Source organism: Canis lupus, chromosome 22 (genome assembly GCF_048164855.1).
Source record: "Canis lupus baileyi chromosome 22, mCanLup2.hap1, whole genome shotgun sequence".
NCBI lineage: Eukaryota > Metazoa > Chordata > Mammalia > Carnivora > Canidae > Canis > Canis lupus.
In genome coordinates this window covers 27,133,633-27,158,375 of record NC_132859.1, presented here as the reverse complement: position 1 = coordinate 27,158,375, position 24,743 = coordinate 27,133,633, and the positions used below count along the sequence as shown (strand labels likewise).

The 24,743-nt window shown below is 34.5% G+C and overlaps 1 protein-coding gene across 21 annotated transcripts in view; it reads left to right on the top strand.

Moving 5' to 3' along the window:
• Nucleotides 1-24,743, top strand: part of TBC1D5 (TBC1 domain family member 5) — a 546,849-nt gene that overhangs the window by 239,098 nt on the left and 283,008 nt on the right. Inside the window, exon 2 of one of the 21 annotated variants that reach the window (XM_072792897.1) lies at nucleotides 21,504-21,650. The exons of the other annotated variants lie outside the window; for them this stretch is intronic. Within the exon in view, the coding sequence (XP_072648998.1) occupies nucleotides 21,620-21,650 (31 nt within the window). The 5' untranslated portion in view covers nucleotides 21,504-21,619. The remainder of the gene's footprint in view (nucleotides 1-21,503; nucleotides 21,651-24,743) is intronic. 21 annotated transcript variants of the gene reach the window in all.

Below are 24,743 nucleotides of genomic sequence, written 5' to 3'. Positions count from 1 at the left end.
ATTTGAGGATAAGAGGACAAGTATATTAACACTGATAACATTTCATTGCATTTTAAGATTTTAGTCCTATTAAAGCACTCTCCAAATACACTGTAATAATAGAATTCTTTGTAATTTTTATTCTTCAAGTATAGGTTGAAAGAAGAGAGAATGACTATTGCACTCCATTTATCTGTGTGCCAAACATGTTTTTCTTCTAATACTTAATCTTCTAAATTCGATCTAGTTGCTATTTGCGTGGTATGATCACCTAGAACAGTAGAGGTAGGCTTCATGCTCCCTTGCTCCGAGTCATGGTGCCTATTGAATTTAGTTTGGTAACCCTTGTAATGATATTTAGTAGTATTAAATAATCACACCCCAAAATTGATAGACAGTGAAAATTATAAGCCATCTTTTTTTTTTTTAAGCCATCTTTCTTATACAAGGCTATGTTGCAAAAATTGATTTTTGACTCAGATTTCTTGTGGTGATATAGAAGCTGTTATTTCAAGGCCCTTGTGATACCATCACATGCATTTTATATGATCTAAGTCATAGTCCATGTAAAGCACCTCACTGCAATATATTCCATTTTTGCTTATAATAACAAAACATCTCAGTACATGCTATCCCTTACTGCTACCCTAAATTGTATTTTGCTGTATGTTACATATAGTCTTTTTACTGTATTTTTGATTAGTAATATTGTGAAATAAACAGTAGATGCTTAATATTTTCTAAGGGATTTAAGAAATGCAGAAATATTTATTACCAATTAACCTATTTTAGGAAGACTATCTGCCTAAAGTAACATTTTATTTGAGTTGAATAAAGTAGTTTTGTTTTGTAGTACAGATTAAAGAAGTCATTGAATTGTGATTGAAGGGAAAAACAAAATGATAGTAAAGGCATTTGATAGTAGAATAAATGAATAAAAATAGGTTTTAGTGTGAACTGGAGAAGGGTTCTGAAAGTTAGACTAATATGCAAGATTATGAAGCTAGGACTAGCTCGGTGTAAGAGTGTGGGAAATAAATGAATGAGGGACAGGATTGTTGTAGATACATTTCAGATTGATTATGAAGGGTAAGATAGATCAAAAATAAGATGATTAAATTTTTTATATAAAACATTGGCTCTTTTATTTCAGTGTACTTCTTTTTCTGTACAGTAAGTTATGTTCTAATAAAAATTAAAGAGCAAGTTGCATTTGGAAGATCAGGTCATCGTAACTCATTGACATTAGGCCACATAACTGAATAATGTCTTCCTTCAGTGAAATACATCAAATGAGATCAACAATTATGACTCATAAACATGCCTCGCAGGCATAAAACAGCAGGGAATTAGCATGTGAGGCTGATAAATATGCATGTAAATAAGCTCCCAAAGGAATAACATGGGTTTGATTGATAGGTTTAGAATTGGAACATATGTAAACCCCTTTATTCCTCATTCTGGTGTAGCTAAGTAAAGATGCGTTTTACTTGTTAAAAAGTTTCAATAACTTTGTAAATCTTAATGCCACATCTGTTTTTTTTGTTGTTGTTGTTGTTGGGTTTTTTTGTATGTCACTTGTAAGATTAATTGAATTGTCTACAGGCTGGATGGCCCTCACATACAATAAATGGTGGAACATGTGAACGAGTGGCTATGCATCTGGGGCTAGAAATGGGATAAAAATATTCAGGAAACCTCTGTTTTTGCATTGTAAAATGATGTATGGTGTTTGAAGATGAAGATGTGACATAGCAGTTAACCTTGACTCTCTAAATATACTCTCTCTGTATTTTGCTCTTAACAGTGAATTTGTTTCTTCATTCATTTCATACTGCTGCTTTGATAGTCTTTAATTAAAATGGATCTTTTTAATATATATTTTTTCAGTTCTTGATACCTATGCTTTTTCTGGCCCTTCCAAGTCAGTATTCATAAACTATTGTGGAACAGTACTAGAAGGCACATACTTAAACAATAATCAGGTGTTGCGGGGGCCTAATGTTTTGTGCCCATGCCTCTTAATCACTGGATGACTTTGGGAACCATTAATGCCTTCCTTCAGGCTCAAGTCATTTCAAGTAAATGGAAGGAGAAATGTGGCTTTTGATTTCCTGGTGCAGAGTCATAAGCATTATTGCTGTGGAGGGTTCAGAGATTTTGCTAACTAAAGACATTATAGAATCATTTAGTGCCCATGTCTATAAGGGAAGAGCTTTCCTGTCTCCCTCTAGTAATAAGCTAGTGAATAAGAAGTAGCATTAGCTTAATACCGTGAAAGACTTTGTGGTTTCCAAGGAATCATATTTTGATTTGGTTGATATGTGACTGAATTCTCTACAGCCTGCATCCATCATTCTGCAGACCAGGGTTGTTGATAATGAACATTAGGCCTTCTGAGTTCTGCAACTGTGTTCTACATGCTTGGGGTACATCAGTGAACAAAATAAAGATTCTTACCCTCATGGAGCTTGCATTCTAGGAAAGGGAGATAGTAAATAACAAGCATAATAAAGACTTAAGATAGAATCTTAGAAAATGATAATTGCTTTGGAAAAAATAAATCAACATTGTAGTTTAAGGGGATTGATAGTATATGAGTCAGGAGGTTGTAGAATTAAATATCAAGGTACATCTAATGGGGAAAAAATTTTTTTTTAGCTAATACTTAAAGGAGACGAAGGAGTGAGCCGTCTAAATATTGGAGGCTAAGGCATTCCAAGCTGAGGAAATAGTAAGTGCAAAGGTCCTAGGGTAGGAGCTGCCAAGCTATTCTACAAGTCAAGTAAAGATAGAGGGATATAGGTTAACAAAACAGTCTTCTCTTTTCTAACCCTCAGTGGCTGTTAGATGCTCCAGTGTACCGAAATGACCGTAAGCTTAATCCTGATTGACCAAATTCCCATCTGCAGTGGTCTTGCTGCTGGGTGCCTTTGAACTTTTGGTCATTCTTCCCTGAAGGCCTTTTGCATTTTGGCACATCATGGATTTTAGGCTTTTTATTCAGAATGAATACTTCCCTTTCAACATTTTTTTTTTTTTTTTTGACTTCGTTTCTGTCTTCACCTTAAAGTGAAATTGAATTAAGAGGCAAGGGCAGGATTTTCTTTAGTATAGAAGAAAGAGCTATTGGAGAAAGTAGACTGCATTAGGGGATACAGAATTCAGAATCTGAAAGCAGGGAAAACCAAGCAGATCAGTTGTCAAGATATAAGAGATTTAGGTCCATTGTCCACAAAGTACAAGTTATAGTAATCAACTGGGAATGGTGCTCTGTTCCTCCTTGATGACTCCTCTCCCACCCCCAAGCATTTGGAAACAGATAAGGGCAGGTTGTGTGTGTGTGTGTGTGTGTGTGTGTGTGTGTAAGCATTGCCATGGTAAGTAGGAAACTCCACTGGCATTTAGTGGGTAAGTGCCAAATGCAATAAACAGTTCCATCTAATGAAGAACTAATTCACTCCAAATGCCCACAACTATACCATTGAACACTGATGCAAAAGTACTGAGTACCAGGGTAGTCCAAGCAAGCAAGAGAGTCCTAGAGAACTGCAAAAGGCAGTTTTCTGAAAAAGTAAAGACTATGTCATAGGTCAATAAGGGCAACAAAGGGTATTTCCTCTCTTAATGAGCTAGAAGCTCCATGATGAATTTGTGCTGCTTACCATGTGGCAAAGCAGACTTCTGGTTAAAGTATATATTTGTGTATACACATTTAAGTAAAGGCAGAGCTCTGCGTAAGACCCTGTTTACCTCATGCTTAAATAGGACCACAGTTTGATGTTACGGTGATCTGGTATTAATCAATGGAGCCATCTTTAGGAATACATGTTAAATACGTGGTTGGCTGGGATAGGAATTCTGATCATTTAAAAATGGTCATTTTGTTCTTAAAGTTGCTAAATTGTTTTAAAGACTTTATAGCAGATATTCCTATACAGATTCTCTTGAAAATGAGAATTTTAATATTCATGAAAACTCAGAAGTGAATATTGGCTATAGGTAATTTTCTAGGTTAGTTTAGTAATAAAACAGTCTTACATACTAAAACATCTGATCACTTAGAACCAAATTGTATAGAAAGGGGAGAAATAATGTTTTGAAAACTTTTAGAAAGAGAATTTTAGACAAGTAGCAGATCTCTTGGCTGTCTTACATTCTTCTAGATTCCAAGCACCATGACACAAACACTGAATGATTATTTGTAATGAAATGAATGAAATACTATAGAGATAGAGCCTTAGGTTCCTGACCAGGATGGATGATTTAACCCTGTGGGTCCGTGTTTCTCATCCTTTAATGAAAGAAAAAGGACCATTTTTAAGAAAGTATTTCTTGGTATTTAACTTCAAAAGAAATTAATCAAATTGGCTCTTATGTAATAATCATTGATCTTAGATTAAGATTATTGGTAAGTAGATTTTTAAAGAAAATTTATAAATATTCACAAAACTTTGCTAATTATTCATCATTCTATAATCTTGAGTAATTATAATTTTTTATATCTGTACCATGTTAGCCACCTCCCAGAGGAGGTGACAATGCAGAAGGCATACAAGGGTGTTTGTAATGAAACCTAGGTTGAACATTGGACCTTGTAGCTGCTCCTTCACTGTTAGGAGGGAAAGAGGTGAAGAATGGCTAAAAGGGCTAGCAGAGGCTGGACTCTAATGAGGTGGACTTTGGAATCAGAATCATACTTGATAAGATCAGAAGGTACTGAACAACTGGATGAAGGATTAGGTCCAGAATAACAACAATAAAACATACTACTAAAAAAGAAAATGCTACTTACTGTGCATTTTATCTATAGCAAAGCAGAGTATTTATAATCATGCCATTAATATTTTGAAGAGAGAAGTAACTGAATGGGCTTTTAAAAAGCAAGAGTAGACAAATGGAAATCAACCATGTCATAGCCATTATTAATAGATTAATAGCTATGCATAACACAGGTTTCTTTTTAGTATCTTTTTACTTTAAAAAATGCTAAATATTTGTTGGGGCTTTCAGAAATTCACTTCCTCATGATGTTTCATTATAAACTTTTAAATTTCTTTGTGATAAAATTTCCAATCTTGGTATTTTTCAGTAACTTAACTATGTCTGTTGAAGATGGACTACTTTAGTTCCTTTGATGAAACAAAACCAAGGACATAATTTCTAAAAAATTATACTTTTGAGGAAAGTGCCCAAATCAGCGGAATGTAGTGTCCTTTATTCCTTTTTTTTTTGGGGGGGGGGGGAGGGTGTCTTTTATTCCTATAGGGATCTCTTATCTAGTGGTCTAACTTCATCCAAATAGGAAAAAAAATCGTTAAAGGAAATGATGGCTAGCCTATGCATTAGATTACAATCTCCCAACCTAAATTATATTGTGAGCCAGTAAACTATTTAAAATCCTCATCACTGTTTTCTAGAGCTAGGGAAAAGAGAAAGGTAAGCAGGTAGAGGAGAGAATTGGAAATGAGGTAATTGAAAAAAAAAAAAAAAGTGTTTGCATGCACATTACCTTAGATGAGTTTTCTCATACTTTGGCTGTTTTAACTACTTAAATAGTTGCTGTAGAGGTATCAGTTCAGGAGCCTCTTGTACATATATTTTTTTATATTCGGTTAATTCATCTGTTTGCCCAACTAAATATATTTGTTCTTTGAAAGCAGAGGTTCTATGTTTCATCCCTGAATTCCCTTAGGCACAAAGGAGGAGCTCACTGAGTTTTTACTAAGTGAACTGACTCAGATGTTTTAGCTAGCAAACATGCTTATGGCAAGGCAGTAGCATTTCATCATGATATCAGGATACTGATTTGTATTCTCACTGGGACCTGTTCTTCCATTGATGTGGACTATAGGAATGCTTATAGGCAGAGCCAAAATACTTTTCGAGAAGCAATCTAGGTAAGAAGTACTGTGTTGATACCTCAGAGTTTTGTGCTATAAAAGATAGCAAGGATTTGGAAAGTAAAAAGAAAATGCAATCAGTTGTCTATATCACTTGAGAAGCAGCTCAGGTCTGTATAAATCTGAGTTGAAGTAACATTATCTCTTGTGGATCAACCAGAAGGATTTGGCTAAAAATATTTTCCTCCAGGAATTGCCCTACTTAATTGATTTTGGTATTTACCATGTGTTCATTTTAATGTGGCTCCCCAAAACAAAGACTTGAATTTGGGTATATTTGATATTGAATTCTTACTCTCAGTAGTTATACAGTAGAATCCATTTTTCTTTAAATATTTCTCAGTTTATGATAATTGTAACCATATGATTTATTTGGAGGAAAAGATGCATATTCCTGTTTGCCACAGCAGGAAGGTTTAGCTGTCAGTTTATCTGTGTTTTATAAAGTGTATAATGAATTTTAAAAAGTTTGTGTGTGTTTGTGGGGTGGAGAGTGGAGTAAGTCAGTTTCTTTTTCTGAGGATAAAGTGTGCTTTAAAAGTGAAAATCATTTTTTATTTCTTAGCTGGTTGCTTTCTGCAGCTAGTAGAATGATTCCTTTCAAGTCTTTACCCTCCTCACAGAAACATCCCTGTTTGACAATAAAGAATGAAAGTTGTTATGGCAAAAAAAAAAAAAAAAAAAAGAAAAGAGAAAAGAAAAGAAAGAAAGTTGTTATGGCCACCAAAGCCTTTTCTTTATCTAATGTGACACCCTCACCTTTAGGTGATAAGGTTGGCCAAGGTATTTATGACTTTGCTGACTTAGACCGAGAATGGACTTTTTTTTTCTGTAGTAAATATTTTAAGCATTGAGGGCCGGCCATATGGTCTATAAAAACTATACAACTCAATCCTTGTAACATGAAAGTAGCCACAGAAAACATGTTAATGAGTGGATATGGCTGTGTTCCAATAAAACTTTATTTGTGATGAGTAGAAGTTGAATGTCATATAATTTTCATTATGTGTCACAAAATATCTTTATGATTTAAAAAAATTTTAAGCCCATAGCCATCATTTTATTTATTATTTTTAAAGTTTTTATTTAAATTCCAGTTAATATACAGTGTAATATTAGTTTCAGATGTACAGTTGAGTAATTCACCACAAACATTCAAAACCTGGTGCTCGTCACAAGAAGTACACTCCTTAATCTCCATCACCTACTTAACCCATCCCCTTAACCACCTCCTCTCTGATAACCATCAGTTGTCTCTGTAGTTGAGTCTGTTTCTTGGTTTGTCTCCCTTTCTCTTTTTTTCCCCCTATACTTTTAATTTTTTTTCTTAAATTCCACATATGAGTGAAATCATATGGCATTTGTCTTCCTCTGACTTAATTTCACTTAGCATAATACTCTCTAGTTCTTTTTTTTTTTTTTTTTTTTTTTTTTTTTTTATGATAGTCACAGAGAGAGAGAGAGAGGCAGAGACACAGGCAGAGGGAGAAGCAGGCTCCACGCACCAGGAGCCCGACGTGGGATTCGATCCCGGGTCTCCAGGATCGCGCCCTGGGCCAAAGGCAGGCGCCAAACTGCTGCGCCACCCAGGGATCCCAATACTCTCTAGTTCTATCCATATCATTGCAAATGACAAGATTTCATTCTTTTTCGTGGCTGGGTAATAATCCATTGTATGTATATACCAAACCTTTATCCATTCATTAATTGATAGACACTTGGATTGTTTCCGTAATTTGGCTATAGTAGATAATGCTGCTATAAACATTGGGGTGCATGTATCCCTTTGAATTAGTATTTTTGTATTCTTTGGGTAAATACCTAGTACTGCAATTGTTGGATTGTAGTGTAGTTCTATTTTTGACTTTTTGAGGAACCTTCATACTGTTTTCCATGGTGGCTGTACCAAGTCTGCATTGCATAGAAACCTTTTCTAGCTAGGAGGCCATACAAAAACAGCTATAATATCTGGGCCCCTGACCTGGGCTTCTCAATATAATTTTTGATGATATCTGTTGGTATCTTAATGGAAACCAAACTATTTACTATAAATAGCTAACTTTTATAGGCTGGTTGCACTATGTGGTAGTGCCCTATCTTTCATTTTTATTGAAATGATAAGTTCAGGAGTGCTTGGGTGGCTCAGTTGGTTAAGTGTCTGACTTGGGCTCAGGTCATGATCTCAGAAACTTGGATCTGGCCCCATATTGGGCTCCGTGCTCAGCAAGAAGTCTGCTGCTTCCTTTCCCTCTGCCCCTCCACCAGCTCATGTGTATATACATTCTCTTTCTCTCTCATAAATAAAGTCTTTAAAAAGATTAAAATGATGAGTTCATGCTGTTTGTTTGGTGCTGGGAAGACTAAAGTGAAAGGGAGAATACTTAGGTCCAAGGATTTTATAATCTAGTGAGAAAAATAAAAATCTCCTTTAAAATGTACTTTGTGTACAGCTAGAATTTTACTTGGCCAGGAGCATTTAGTAGGGCATCCCTGGTGGCCCAGTGGTTTAGCGCCACCTTCAGCTCGGGGTGTGATCCTGGAGACCCTGCTTCTCCCTCTGCCTGTGTCTCTGCCTCTCCCCCCCCCCCCCCCCGTGTCTGTCATGAATAAATAAATAAATAAAATCTTAAAAAAACATAAACATGAAAAAAAAAAAAAAAACATAAACATGGAGTAGTAAAGCCAAAGACACTGAAAGGGATATGCATCATGTTGAAAAGGTGCTTATCTGGGGCTGAGTAGAGCATAGATTTCTTGTTGCTGATGGCAAGAGAAGGGAATAATAAATGCCATGATATAGAGTGGATTACATAACTGAGAGATGGGATCAAGCAAATTAGAAGACTAGGTTACCAGTTAGTAGGGAGGCTATTTCAATCAGGTATGAGATGATGAGACTGTCAAGAAGGAGTAAGAAGACGTAGAGCCCAGGTGGGCTCTTTTCTTTAGAGCCGTAGTAAACAAATGACAACAAATATGTGAAATTTGGCCAAGGTTCTTAGGATTTAAATAAAATATGTGGTAGTGAAGGAAATTAATTTACCACCACTATCTCTTTCTCCCATTTATTAGGAAAGAGTAGAGCTGACTACTTCAAGAATTGAGTAAATAGTCAAAAGATTCAATAGTGTAAAATAAGGGAAGCAGTGTTCTTAGGGGACAGAGAAAATACATATTTGTGGAAAAGATACAAATCTAGGAAAAACAAGTAATTTTCATTAAAATATGCTTTATATATTCAATAAGCATACATGTTCTTTTAAAATATAATATGAAAAATATTAGTTAAAAGACCCATAAAAAGAAATCTGGCTGAAAATATAGGAAAGGATAAGAGAGAGCTGTAGAAATATTATGAGAAATTAAAATACAATAGCTGAAGTGAAATATCTTTTAGAAGCAGTAAAGAACAGAATGGATAAAGCAGAAATTCAAAGCATAGATAGGGAGGACAAATTGTAAGGTCTGTATAAATTGAGGTCACAGATATGATTAGGACCAAAGTCCCTTACAGAACATTGAGATAGTAGAAAGGGATTGGGGAAGATAGAAGACCACTTCATAAGGACCTTTGATCCTTTAGAAATTAAATTTGAATTAGTAATCAGGTAGAACAGAACACATACATACAACTGCAAGCCCTTGACTTTTGCTTTACCTTGATAAACATTATTAGTTATGTGAAGATTATTCTAGTAATTGTTTTTAGAATGATTGAGAGAGAAAAACGAAAGATACTGCATCTTTTGAGAAGTAGCAGTATATGGATTAGGTTATGAAACCAGAGAAAGGAGTGTGGTAGCTTCTCAAATGAAGAACAATGTAAGCAACTTCAAAGCATTGTGTACAATGAATCAGCACAGTTCAGTTACTATCAGATATAGAGGGGGAAAGAGTGAAAATAGTCTGGGATTTGAGAGAATCCCATGGTACCTGCGTAAGAACATACTAACAAAACCATATTGGAACTGTAAGGAAAGGAGACTTTCATCCAAACAGTGGTAGGTATGTGTTTGTGTGTGTAAAGAAAACATGAACAATTACCCTAACCAAAGTGAGTTAAACTGTGCTTGCATTATTGGTTTGATATTAACATACTTAAGAGTAATACATACCATAAACTACATGTACTTCTGATTATGCTGTGTTGTCCTACACTGTGCTTGAATAAACCTACTCTAAAATTTTATTTTTTGTGCTTTATTTGCAAGTTAACATTTTAATAATTATCATAAATAGTTACCTGATTTGCATATTCTGGTTCATAATCCAACTGTTCTGTGGATCAACCACAGTTCTCTTATTATTCATGCCAAGACTTCTATATTAGTCTGAAAAATCTATCCTAGACTGCATTTCTGTTTCCAGTTTTCTGAGCTTTTTATAACTCTTAAATATAGTGCTTTTTTAATCAAAAGATTGAATCATGCATGTGCTAGTATAATAATCTCTCTGACCCACTATTATATGGAAGCTAATTTTTGTTATATGATTATCAACATATTTATGTAGTATCTTTTTAGATTTCATGGCTCTATGAGCTTGATATTCAAGTGGCATTTAAGTGATCTGTTGTGATGGATCCATCCATTTAAGTGATCTTTTTCCTTTCAGAATATATATTGAAATGAAAAATAGTGGGACATGCATACTATGAACTGAAAAATTTAGAAAACATTATTTTTTGAGAATCAAATTATATATATATATATATATATAGATAGATAGATAGATAGATAGATAGGTAGATAGATAATAGATAAGAGTAGAAATGGTCATATTAGGGAGGCAGAATGACTGAGAGACCAGATTAAAAACTTGGCTATAGTGTAACTAATGATACTAACATACCTAGAGAAACTTAATCTGTGAAAAGGAGGGTCTGCTGGAACTAGAAAGAAGGAAATTATTGGCCATAACTCTTTCAGCATTAGCTATAAAAGGAGCAATTGCTTTAGAAAACCACAGGGTTCTCAACAGAAATTTCCAAAGATGTGAAAAGATGAATGCATCAGGTTAGAAGAATTTGAAGCCATTAAAATTAGAGTCTTCTAATCCTTTTACTATGGTAATCTCCTTATTTACATTCTGAAACTTTAACTTCTCTGGTAGTTTTTCTTACACGTAGGGACTGTGGTAGCTAGACTCCCACTAATATATCTGATCCTTCTCACAGATTTTTTTTTTTTTTGGCTTCACATAATGCATTCATTAATTGACATATATACTTTAATTACTTAAATGAGCAGAATTGGCTTGAAGTACTTGACTGAAGTAAAATCTGATATACTGAAGAAGTCAGCCTTTAAGCTTTTAAACCTGAGTACTTACCACCAGAGTACTAGAAGTACAAACATGAAATAGATCACATTCCATGAGGGCTAATTAACTTTAACTGCATGTAATATATTCCTGCTATGTAATGTAATATAATCTGATATATCCTGCTAGATTGTTTTTTTAATCCTGTCCTTGTCTGCTGTTTGCTATAAACTTATGGGACAATATTGCAAGGAAAACTCATCTTTTTTTCTAAGGCATCATGCCTTCAATTCCTCTGTTACCTGTGAATAATGATTCCTGTTCATTTACCCATGCCTTAACGTTCTCCTTAAACATATATAACTGCAGGTTAATGATAAAGTGTGCACTATGGTATTTTTAAAAAATATTTGACTGTTCTTTATAAGCAAGCAACATATAGTCTTTATCTTATTCATATCAATATCCTCCACAGTGCCACATGACATATTTTAAAGTTATTTGAGTCAAACCATGATATTTATCTAAACTTATTTGCAGATAAATGTAATCATGAAATATTTTTCTCTGGCTTAAGTGTTCTCACCCTTTAGGTTAGAAATTGGGGTCATCTTGTTTTGGTAGGTAGTTTGGTATGGCAGATGTTAGCTGCATAACTTTAGTAGAATGGTTTCTTTCTCAATGCCTGCCACATAGAAAGCATTAGCTGAACATTTGATGAATGAGTGAACTTATGTGGAAAGTTATATGGTAAACTTTGAAAACCATAATACATGGAGTTAAGTAGAAATAGGACGGCTTCTGGTTTCTGATCAGAGATGTAGAGAGCTAGAAAAAGAGTTCAGTCTCAACTTTAAAATAAAAAGGTGTACAGAGAGCAAGTTCACAACTTTTCATTAATAACCCATTGAGTGCTGAAGTGGCTGGACAGTGAATCTAGACACAGAATCTGGGGAGAGACAGACACCTGTTTTGCAGAGAGAGGCAGAGTGCAAGTACTGACTTACCTGGGCAAGACAGAGACACTTAAAGAAAAAATTCAACCAAAATGATCATTGAATTGGTGGAGGCCAAGTGTGTATTGGTGAGGAAAGGTGAAACCCCTGGTAGCCACAAGAATAGGAGGACCCCACATACTTGTGTAGATTTTTCTTTGTGAACCCTGTCAACCAAGAAAAAAGAAGATCCCCCCCCCTTTGGTGAAGAACTAGAGGATCACTACAGTAGCCACAGCAGGAATAACAATAAACTACACCCGGACTCTTCTTCCTCTTATAGAACAAAGCCATATGCTGTTGGGAGAGCTATAACCATCATTATTGCCTTAGGACACTGGTGGAATCTCTTTGTTCCTGGGGAATTGGAATGGAGGGAACACCCTCAAGCCTTAGGGGAGGGGCGGAAACATCTACAGGAACTATGCTTTGGGAGAGGAAGGATTAATAAAAAGGAATATACATGAGATCCAGAGACACAGTGCTTACCTAAGACTAAGTATTAATCAGAAGGTCAAAGAACACTGTCCCCTATTTTTCATTCCGTGTTGCCAGGATAACAAGTGTTAAATATAAGTAACTTGCACGAGATAGATTCTGAGCACAGAGCCTTAGAACTGAATGTGGAGAAATTAGGAAAATGAAAAAAAAAAATGTTCTTTGGCAAAATGAATTCCCCATCCTCAAGAGAAGGTATTACTATAGAAATTTGCAGCCTGTGGTGCACTGAGCCATAGCAATGACAGACTTCAAACCTAGTTTAACTCCTAGTTAGATTAATTTAAACCTGTGTGCTAAAAGTTCTAGTGGAAGTGTATACTCCTTTCCAAACATAAAGATTACCTTAGTCTTTACTATCATACACATGATGACAGTAATACATAAGCTCCCTAATAAAGTTTTTAAACATATGAAAAGGCAAGGAAAAGACACACAAGAGACAAAGCAATCATCAAAAGTAGACATAGCAGGGATCCCTGGGTGGCGCAGCGGTTTGGCGCCTGCCTTTGGCCCAGGGCGCGATCCTGGAGACCCAGGATCGAATCCCACGTCAGGCTCCCAGTGCATGGAGCCTGCTTCTCCCTCTGCCTGTGTCTCTGCCTCTCTCTCTCTCTCTCTCTGTGTGACTATCATAAATAAATAAAAAAAAATTAAAAAAAAAAAAAAGTAGACATAGCAGTGACACATGTTAGAACTATATCACAATGTATTTTAAGTAACCTGGAATTACATGATGAAGGCTCTAGTGGAAAGTCCAGACAGCATGAAAGATCAGATGGTTAATTTCAGCAGAGATAGCAAAAATTATTATCAATAAGTTGAATGGAAACCCTAGAAATTTAAAATACAGTAACAAAGAGAATGCGTATGGCAGGATCATAAATAAAATTGACACATACAAAAAAGAACCAGCAAATGGGAAGATAAATCAACAGAAATTACCCAAATTGAAACAGAGAAATAAGAAACATCTGAGAACCCATGAGACATTATCAAATGGTCCATATAACTGGAATCCCAGAAGAAGAGAGGTAGAGAAGAAATATTTAAAAAAAAAATGACCAATAATTTTCTGAAATTAATGATATACACTAAACTACAGATTCAAGAAGCTCAGGTAACACAAGGAATAAATACAGAAAACAAAAATAAAAAATAATTAAAAATTTAGTCATAGGGGACACCTGGGTGGCTTAGCCCTTGAGCATCTGCCTTTGGCTCAGGGCGTGATCCCGGAGTTCTGGGATTGAGTACCACATCAGGCTCCTTGCGAGGAGCCCACTTCCCTCTGCCTATGTCTTTGCCTCCCTCTGTGTGTGTCTCATGAATATATACATAAAATATTTTTAAAAATTAGTCATATTCAAACAGTTGAAAACAAACAAAAGTTCTTAAAGGTAATCAGAAAAAAAAGGTGTTATGGCAACAATAGAAAACTAATACAAAAAATACAGACAGAAGTAAATAAGAATTAGTGCAGATTTCTGTTCAAAAATCATGGAAGCTGGAAGACCATGGAGTGAGAACTTTAATGTGCTGTGAAAGAGGGGATAAAAACTTGTGAAACCAGAATTCTATACCTAATGAATATATATTTCCAAAAAAATGAAGTAATACAATTTTTTTAGATAAGCAAAACCATGGAGATTGGTTATTAGCAGGCAATGCTAGAACAAATGCTAAAGAAGCATTGTCAGGCAGAAGCTACATGATAGGATCAAGGCATTTCGCTCTATACAAAGAAAAGAGGGAAATGGAATGAAAAGTAAAATTATTTTTTTCCTTATTTTTAATTGCTCTAAAATATTTCTATAGCAATAATAGTAGCAACATACAGTGTTTATAGCATATGTAAAAAAATATATAGCAACAGTAGCACAAAGGATTAGAAGGAGGAATTGGGAATATACTGTTTAAGGTTCTGCTACACGTGACCTTATAATAATGATTGAAGATAGATGCTAATTAATTAAATATTGTAAGTGTAGAACAGGGATCAGGAAACATTTTCTTAAAGGATAATATAATATAAATTTAAGACTTGCTATATGATCTCCGTTTTAACTACTCAATTCTTCCATCATAGTTCAAAAGTAGCCTAAACAAATGGGTGAATTTTAATAAAACTTAATATAAAAAAACAGTTGACTGGCCTATATACCATGGTTTCTCAAACCTTCCTCTAAGAGTATCCATTAAATTAAAATATAATACAGAGGGATAAATAATAATTCAATAGAAGAGATCAGATGGAATCATAAAATATCCTCAACTCCAAAGAAGGCATAAAATGAGGGGAAAGAATAAAGAACAGATGGAACAAGAAGACGGACCAGATAGAAAATAGGTGGCTGGACCCTATATATTAATTCATCCATATCAGTAGCACATTAATATGAATAGTCTAAGGATACCAGTTAAAAGGCAGAGATTGTCTGAAAGATTTTATTTTTCTGTTTTTGTTTTTTTATGTCAGATTTTAAAAAGCAACAAGTAATTATATACTTCTTGCAGGTTCCTTACTTTAAATAAAAAGATACGGTAAGCTGAATAATGTCTCCTTCACTCCCAAATATTTCCACAAACTCTCATCTCTAGAACCTGTGAATATGTTACCTTACTTGGCAGAAAGGACTTTGAGGATGTTTTTAAGGTTTACACATGTTTAGATCAGAAAGTTATTAGGGATTTTCTGTGTTGGCCCAGTGTAACTACATGAGTCCTTAACAACTTAGAACCTTTATACTTGCAGTTAGCGAAAAGCAACAGTAGAAGGGCAAAAGAGAGAGAAAGTGTGAAAATGACTTGGTCCATTGATTTGGCTTTGAAGATGGAGAAAGACAAGGAATTTGGGTGGCCTCTAGAAGCTGGCAACAACTCTCTACTCACAGTTCCTAAGGAATTGGGGACCTCAGTTCTTAAGAAACTGACTTATTTGAATGACTGTGAATGAGCAAGGAACAGATTTTCCCAAGGGCTGCCAATAAGGTACACAGCCCTTCCCAACCTTAATTTTAGCCCATTGAGACCCATATTAGAATTCCAACCTATAGAACTGTGAGATAATATATTTATGTTGTTTTAAGCTTCTAAGCTTGTGATGGTTTGTTATAGTAACAATAGAAAACTAAAATTACTTAGGTCAAAACTAAAGAATGTAGAGAAAGAGTCGTCATGAAAACGCCTAACAAGAAAGCTAGGCAACTTTAATTTCAGACTAAGTAGACTTCAAAGAGACATTACATCTAATTTTGTTTGGCTTATTTCACTTAGCTAATGTTTTTTGAGATTTGGCCATGTTGTAGCATATAGTAGCACCAGGTTCTTTCTTTTATTGCTGAATAGTATTCCATTGTATGGATATACCACTTTCTGTTTATTCAGTGGTTAATGGGTATTTGTAATGTTTCCAGTTTGGGACTATTTTAAAAATGTTGTTATAAACATTTGAACTCAGATCTTTGTGAATACCCATGTATTCTTTTTTTTTTTTTTTAATTTTTATTTATTTATGATAGAGAGAGAGAGAGAGGCAGAGACATAGGCAGAGGGAGAAGCAGGCCCCATGCACCGGGAGCCTGACGTGGGATTCGATCCCGGGTCTCCAGGATCGAGCCCTGGGCTAAAGGCAGGTGCTAAACCGCTGCGCCACCCAGGGATCCCGAATACCCATGTATTATATTCATTTCTCTTTGGTAGATTCTTAGAGTGTAATTGCTGGGTCTTAATGGTAAACTTACGTTTAACTTTTAAATAAATAGGCATACTGTTTTCCAAAAGGGCTGCACTATTTTATATTACTAGTAGCAATGTATAAGGGCTTCAGTTTTTCCATATCACCACCATTTTCTGTCTTTTTGTTCATAGCTACTCTTTGGGCCTGCTTTAGCCATTGTTCTAGTCTATGAGAAAGAAAGGAAATTAATACAAGACATCAGAATTTTGTTTTTAAGCACTTGTGCCTACAGGGCTACATCTAGGCATAATGGAGCTGGCAATGTAGTCTGTAGCTGGGTTGCCATATGCCCCACAAAAAGGAGAAAATAGATTTGGGGCCACAGTCAGTACTCTGTAATATTTGAATACAGAGTCACAAAATGCAAATATTCTTCTCAAGACATTGACTTGCATCAAGTTACTCCTCACATGGACAGTTCTATATATGTGCTCCAGGGAGAACAGCAGTAGGAATATATTGGGTTTATAATTATGCTGTGAAGATCAACTATTGTTTAAAATTCTGTGTAGCCAGTCAAGATTGTTTAATAATACTATTAAACTGTAAATTGTTTTCAAATTTTAGTCTACATAGTGAATTGCATTAAAAATTTGAGCAAATCTGTCAAATATTAATGGGTAAAACTGTGGGTGGCCTCTTTTCTTCCTTGAATCTGCATTTTAAAGTTTTCCATAATAATCATATATGATTTTTGTGATTTTTTTTAATCAATTTGTATTAACTTTGAAATTTTGTTAGTACTTTCCCACCATCCAATTTAATTTCTTAAGGCAGCCAAGGAAAGATTTTTGCGCAAAGATATTTATCTTAGTGTACTAAGAACAGGTAACTATTTTAAACGCAGAAATATCCACTGATAAAAATGGTTAAATTATAGAACATTCATTGATTATTATGCAGTCATTTAAAATTTTTGTAAATAAAATTTTAAAATAACAGGAGAGAAGTGCTTACACTTTTAATATATGAAATAATAGAACACAAAATTGTATATGTAGTGTGTAATTTCACTTTTATAGGAAAAACAAATATTTTCCACCATGTAATTATATAATAGGTGTTTTTCCTTTCTTTTTTCTTTCCTTCTTCTTTTTCAAAAATTTCTTTTTTGCTAGTTTTTATCTTAATATTTCTTTCATATGTGCAAGTTTTTAATGTATATGTATTTTTAATGAAAAAATATATCTAAGAAATGAAAGAAAATACATGCTAGAATGGAAAGATTAATTTTCACATTGTGTTGTAATCTCATTTTTCATTTAGATAATCTTTACATTTATTCTTTATGCTGAAACTATATTTGAATACAACTGTAAAGATATTGATGATTTATGTAATGTCATACTGATAATGTTTTTTAAAAAGTTTGAATTTTGAAGACTTACTAGGGGCTTTATATTTTCCCGTGGTTCTTTGAGGTTCTCTCCATTTTAATTCCTTAATCTTACTCTGTTCTTCAGGCTGGATAACTTCTTTTGATCTCTTTTTTAGTTGATTGATTTGTTCCTCTGTCAACTCCATGTTAATTTTGAATCCATCTATTGCTTTTTTTTAAAAAAATTTCAAATACACTGTACTTTATAGTTTTAAAATTTTAATTTGATTCTTTTTAATAGTTTCTTAAATTATTTTTTTACTATGAACATGTCTTTCAAAAGTGTGCTTCATGGCAGAAAGTTGTATAGTAAGTTCTTTAAATCTTCGTTGATACCAACATCTCCATCATCTCAGAATTGATTGTATTGTGCCTTGAAAGTTGGCTAGATTTTCCATGTTCTTGATATATCAAGTAATTTTAGATTGTATCATGAACATTCTGAATATTTGGTTTCAAAACTCCAGATCTTGTTAAATCTGAAATTTTTTCTTTGGTTTCCTTTCTCCTTTTTCCCTCCATTTTTCTTTCCTCTCTAGCCCTCCCCCTCCCAATCCCAGGCAGACACCACAATTAGGTTTATATTACAATTTTGGCCTAACCTTCTGAGTGGTGATGGTGGTTTCAGTGTCAGTTCGCTTTCAAATTCTTTACTTTTTTGAGTCCAGCTTGCCTGTAACCTCTCAGGGTTTAGTCTGGGACTTTGTTGGTAGTTTATGTCATAGGTTAATTTTCACAGCGGTAGTTTATGTCAGGTTAATTTTCAGAGCTTTTGCTGTACTGCTTTGGGTATGTTTTGAGCATATACAACTTAGGGGGGGGAACCTCGGATTTGTGTCAGTTCATGTAAAGAATTAGAGAATCCCCTGATCTAGGGTATTCTTCTCCAGGATAACCCCACACTGTCTGGCTTGTTCTATCAGAGTTTTTGCTTCTATGCTATCATATAGTTCTATACTAATGGGCCCACTTTTGTGGCAAAATGATGAGAGAATGAGAAAAGAAAAAAAGTAATGGAGTTTCCTCACTGTTCACATAATAGGGACTTCCTTTCTAGTATTCTATCTGAAAAGATAGCTTTATTCCTCAGGGTTTTATGTGCTCCCATCACTACTACCACCCACCCACTGTGTCAGTGTAGTTCTATAATTAGGCCTGGCCTTGTTGCAAGATGAGAAGTAAAGAAATAGTAAAAGAAAAGAGGATTATTCTCCTAGTCGCAGAAAAACAGGATTGGAATTTTTGCTTTCAGTGCATGCTATTTATTTAGTTCTTAGGTTCAGCCTGACCTGAGCTCAAAGCTGGGAGGTAAAGGAGAAAAATACTCCAAACACTCTCCACCACTGTGTCTTTGAGTGCTTGTCTGGTATGCCTGCTATTATTTACATTTCAGAGTCCTCAAGAAGTTGCTTTTAATCCTTTGCCTGGAGTTTTCAGTTGTAAAGAGGGAGGGGAGAGAGGATTGCACTGGTTTTCCATGTTGGATGGGTTTGGAAATCCTACTAATAATGTAGAAGTTGCTATTTTACTGTTTCTTCTTCTTTTTTTTTTTTTAAGGTTTTATTTATTTATTCATGAGAGAGAGAGGCAGGGACACAGGCAGAGGGAGAAGCAGGCTCCATGCCGGGAGCCCGACATTGGATTCAATCCCCGGTCCCCAGGATCACGCCCTGGGCTGAAGGCAAGCGCTAAACGCTGAGCCACCCGGGGATCCCCGTTTCTTCTGTTTTTGTTTTGTGTGTATGTGTGTGGCCAGATGTCAGTCTTATTTAGAAACTAAATTAATTTGTGATCTATATAGAAAGCAGTTTGTAAAAAATAAATAAAATTATTAATAAAATTAAGATAATTCTTCATTGTATACAAAAATAAAGTATTAACACAGTTATTTACTTTTCCATTGTAGAAATAATTTCAAATAATTTCAGAAGATTTCAAATTTCAAATCCTCATTTAAAATATCTTAGAAAAAATATCTTAGGATAAGTATGTAGTTGTCTCTGCCCATTTTATCAGGTTATCCTATGATAACAGATCCTAACTGATCTCTTAGCTTCCTGTCCCCCACTTTCAATCCAGTGTTCACACAGCAGCTAGAATCATCTTTCAAACATAAAATAGATCTTTTTCGTCGTTTTAAAATTTATGGTAGCTTCGGTACTTATAAAATCTAGACTTCCTCCCTGTTCAAAGGCTGCTTCTTCTCACAGAGACCCCCATCTTACATAACTGTATTCCTAGCCTTTGAGACATCTTGGCTTGCTTGCTTTTTTTTTTTCTTCTTTTTAAAATGCCAGCTTCTGTTCTAGGGCCTTTGCATGTTATATGTTTAAATGACTAATTTTGCCATTGATGTTTAAATGGCTAATTTTTGCAATTTGTTTGTTGTCATTTGCCATTGTTGTTTAAATGGCTATTTTTTTTCTTGTTACTAGAATTTCAGATCAGATATTCCTCTCCCTGCAGAGAGCATCCTGCTCCAGTCACTGAATATCGCATTATTCTGCTGTATTTTCTTTACAGCTTTTATAATTATGTGAACTTATCTGTTAAGAATTTATTTTCTTGTGTTTTCTCCTGCATTCCCCCCATCCCCACACTTCAGTCTGTTTTGTTAACTATAGTATTTCCATGTCCTAAAACTGTCTGGCACATAGTAAGTTCTCAGTAAATAATATTAACAAGTTTTAAAAATGGAGAGTTTCCATTCCTAAGATGGTATGAGAATGATATGAACAATATGACTGTTTTATCCCCATTTTTTTGCCTTAGATTACAAGGGCTTTTATTCAGTATTCTTTCTTCTACTCTTATCCCTATAGTCACCCTCAAATTCCTTCACCCTCAAATTCAAGTGAGGGATCTTTTTAAAGAATATGCAAACTTGATCATATTCTGCTTCTCCTTAAAACATTTCTTTCACTGCCTTCCTATTCATCTTGACCCAAATCTTTGACAAGACCTTCACAGAATCCTGGCACATGCTCTCTAGTGGTGTTCTTCATGCTCTTTTTGGTCAGTGGCCTCTCCCTTCTCATATGTTACTGTATAGTAGGGTGTGTAACTTTTCTATAACATTTTTCAAAGCTGTCATTGTATGTTGCTTTGACTTTCTCTTTCCTCTGCCAAACTTTCAACAAACTTAAGGAAGTCAGAGATGGGTTTTGAACTTTGCTTGCTACTAGGCTAAAATATAGGACATACTTAATACATAATTGTTGAAAGAATAAGTAAAAAAGCTATCATCACATGATCCAGGTGCATGAATAGAAGTTTGAATCATTCAAATAAATCCATTTATTAATGAGAATTTGTTTTCAATTTTTCTAGATAATTAAACATGTTTGGATAAAATGCTTAATAAATAACTACTTTGAATAATATTTTTTATTCTTTAAAAGGATAGTTGAATTTTGTACATTACACATTTCTCAGCAAATTTGAAGGAGAAGTTATTTTTTCTTTTACATATTTTTAGTTATTATCAGGTTTAAAAATCATTTCCACTAATATACTTTATCATAAAATGGTAAATAGAAGTCAGCTTATGGATTTATACTTCCTCTTTAAAAAACAGATAGTTTTTAAACAGTTCTTTAATGTATCAAACATTTTTAAGGATCAGTTAATGTTTTGAATTCTTTAAAGGAAATGGTGAATATTAAAAATTTTTTGATATCGTTGCTTGAGGATTTTAGATTACTGTATTTTTAATGCTTTTTAATAAAGATTGTATTTATTTGAAACAGAGAGAAAGCATGAGTGTGGGGGAGGGACAGGGAGAGAAAGAAGAAGACTTCCTGCTGAGCAGAGAGAGCCCAAGGAGAGCTGGATCCCAGGACCCTGAGATCCTGACCTGAGCAGAATGCAGATGCTTAATGGACAGAGCCACCCAGGTGCCCCTAGATTATTCTTATTTTAATGTGATTTAGTTGAGTAAATCATTTGTAAGAATAAAGATAAGTTTGAGAGTATTTACCATCGGTTCTTCATCAGTGCTTTGGGATTCATAGTTAAAATGCCCATTATACTTTTAAAGTAGATCTTTGATATATGAACTTGTTCAGTTAGCTGTCGTTTAAGACATATAGGATTATTTACTCTGGTTCATGGATGGTAATTTATATCCCTCAAATAGATCTCACTTTAATTTTTCATACAAAAAGGTTATATTTAATAATAGCTTAGTTAATCACTTTTGGTAAATGGGTATCTTTACATTTTATGAGGTGTCTTCCACTTACTAGGTATTCAAGTATCTAGCACTGATTATAATCAATAATGAAAATGGGAAGTGCCCAAAGGAACCTGTTCTGTAGAGAAAGGTATTTCCTTATTTTAAACCTTGAAGAAAAAGAAGAATTACTATTTTGAAGTTATTATTTGAAAGATTTATAGAAACTGAAATAGGATTTCAGTACTAGATATACTCTTTTATTTAGCAACAATTTATATATTACTTTTATTATATTAGGCACTTAACATAATTTAACATCTCGGGTAGAGTTACCTAAGTATCAGTTAGATTTTCTTTGAAAAACTTTTGTGTTTTGTTTTGTTTTGTTGGAGGCATTTCATTAAAACATTTGTTAAGATTAGTAGCAAAACTAAGAATTTCAGCTAGAGTTTAAACCAAATTGTTATTTGAATTTTTGTTAAGAAAAAATATAGCAATGGGCAAATTACATAATAATCATCCTTGACCTAATTCTCTATAGGTTTAAAGAAATATTTTCAAATGTTCTTTTTTAATACATTTACTTCTGAAGAAGCTCTTCTCAAATTTGTTGTTGATCTACTTAGTATATATATGCTTTGTACTTATCTAAATTACAATATTGGCATTGTGTAACGCCTTAGGAAGGTGCTTTTGAAGTCCATGTGGTCTGCAGGAGGACCATACCGGCTAATGATAGCTGTGTTTTGCCTGCCACCTCCAGTCTGCACCCTTCCACCAATAATCACTACATGCTAAAGGTCATAATAGGACAATGTACAGAGTTGACATAACTCAATGCAACCCACTACTACTGCTGGAAAATGAGGTTGAAGCATGTGCTTATGATAGTCCACAGTAAATGGTGACACATAAGATATTCAATAATCTCCCTGTTTGGAGCAAGTTAAGTTGCCTTCTACAACAAGAGACTCACTTTTAGCACAGTAGAAGCTTATTATTTTGGACTAAAAAAAAGTCTTTATTTTGGATCACCAAAATAATCTAGAAAACCATTTATAAGTAGAGAATCCTAGACCTACCGTGGTTCTCTCACCTCACCTTTGCTCTCTCTCGAACACACCACACACATGTGTGCACACTCTCTCTCTTTTTACTTACTTGTCACAGGTGACTTCTTGGTTGATCATCATGTTCATGAGTTTAGACTGAACTGGTCCTACCTCATTTTTAATAGATATGGATGCTAGGATCTAGAGGGATTAATTGTCCATTGGAAATCTTTTTACCTGATTAATTCCTGGTCTGCTCCTCCCCGCCCCCCCCAGACATCAAGCAGCTTTGAATCTATGGAATGCCTGGGTTTGAAATAACAATATGCCCAGAAATAAGAATCATAATAAATAGAAATTAACTATTAGATAGTTAACTATTAGATAGTTACACTTGTAACTATCTAATTAGACCTTGTTTTCATTCACTTTCAGAGTCATTAATAATTCTTAAGGCTTGTTTTATTCTGGTGCATAGGTAATATTGTAAACTATCCTATATGGTATAGTTTTAGTTTATTACTAGATTGACTATAGTTCTAGTTCTTTATCTGTCTATATTTTGTCAGTCTCAAGAAACATTAAGCTCGTGCATTAGGTGGCTTTGTATTTCAAGGCTGTAATTTAATTTTGTGATTTTTTTTCTACTCTCATATCATATTCAATATTTGGTATGATAATCATCATCAGGAAGGATATTAGAAGAATACCACAGAACTTGCACAGATAAATAAATTTTTGTTAATTAAAAAGTTTATCAGAAATAATGCTTTTTAAAAAAGATTTTATTTATTAGAGAGAGCATGAGCAGGGGAAGGGGCAGAGGGAGAGGAAGCAGCAGATCCCATACTCTATCCTGAGACTCCAGGATCATGACTGGAGGTGGCAGGCAGAACACAGCTATCATGAGCCGAAGGCAGATGCTTAACCAGCTGAGCCACCCAGGTGCCCAGAATAATGCTTTTTAATGACTAGAAGGATTATAATTTTTAGTTATTTAAGTTATAAATAATTTTATTTCTTTTATATAGAATAGCCTTTTAATTTTATTCCTCCACTGGATCCAGTATGTTAAATACATTGATATGTTCAGAAAAATCATAGCTAACATTCATTGAGGAATTACATTGACTTAAAGGTATCTTATTTAATCCCTGTAACTACAGTTTGTGATAGAAACTGTTACTTTCCCATTTTCCAAACAAAGAAGCTGAGAGGGATCCCTGGGTGGCGCAGAGGTTTGGCGCCTGCCTTTGGCCCAGGGCGCGATCCTGGAGACCCGGGATCGAATCCCACGTCAGGCTCCCGGTGCATGGAGCCTGCTTCTCCCTCTGCCTGTGTCTCTGCCTCTCTCTCTCTCTCTGTGTGACTGTCATAAATAAATTAAAAAAAATATTAAAAAAAAAAAAAAGAAGCTGAGATACTGAATGTTAAATAACATATACTCAGGTTTGTCTTGCTTGAGACGTTTAGTCATGATGCCTCTACTTTAAAACTTCATTAAACTATTGAGTATGGCAATTTAATTTTACCAGTTCAGCAAATGTTTTTTTTTCCTGGAAGTTACTTTAAAATTTAACCAGAGGTCATCGGTAGTATGTTTTTTCCCCTTAGAAGTTAAAACTACCTTGTTTATGTAGACTCCACCCACATACTTATCTGTCTTTTCTCCATCTGTAGACACACGTATTTTCATTTATACTTGAAAAATTTCCCGATTTTCCTTCTGTAATTGACTTCTAGCTTTACTCCTGTAAATT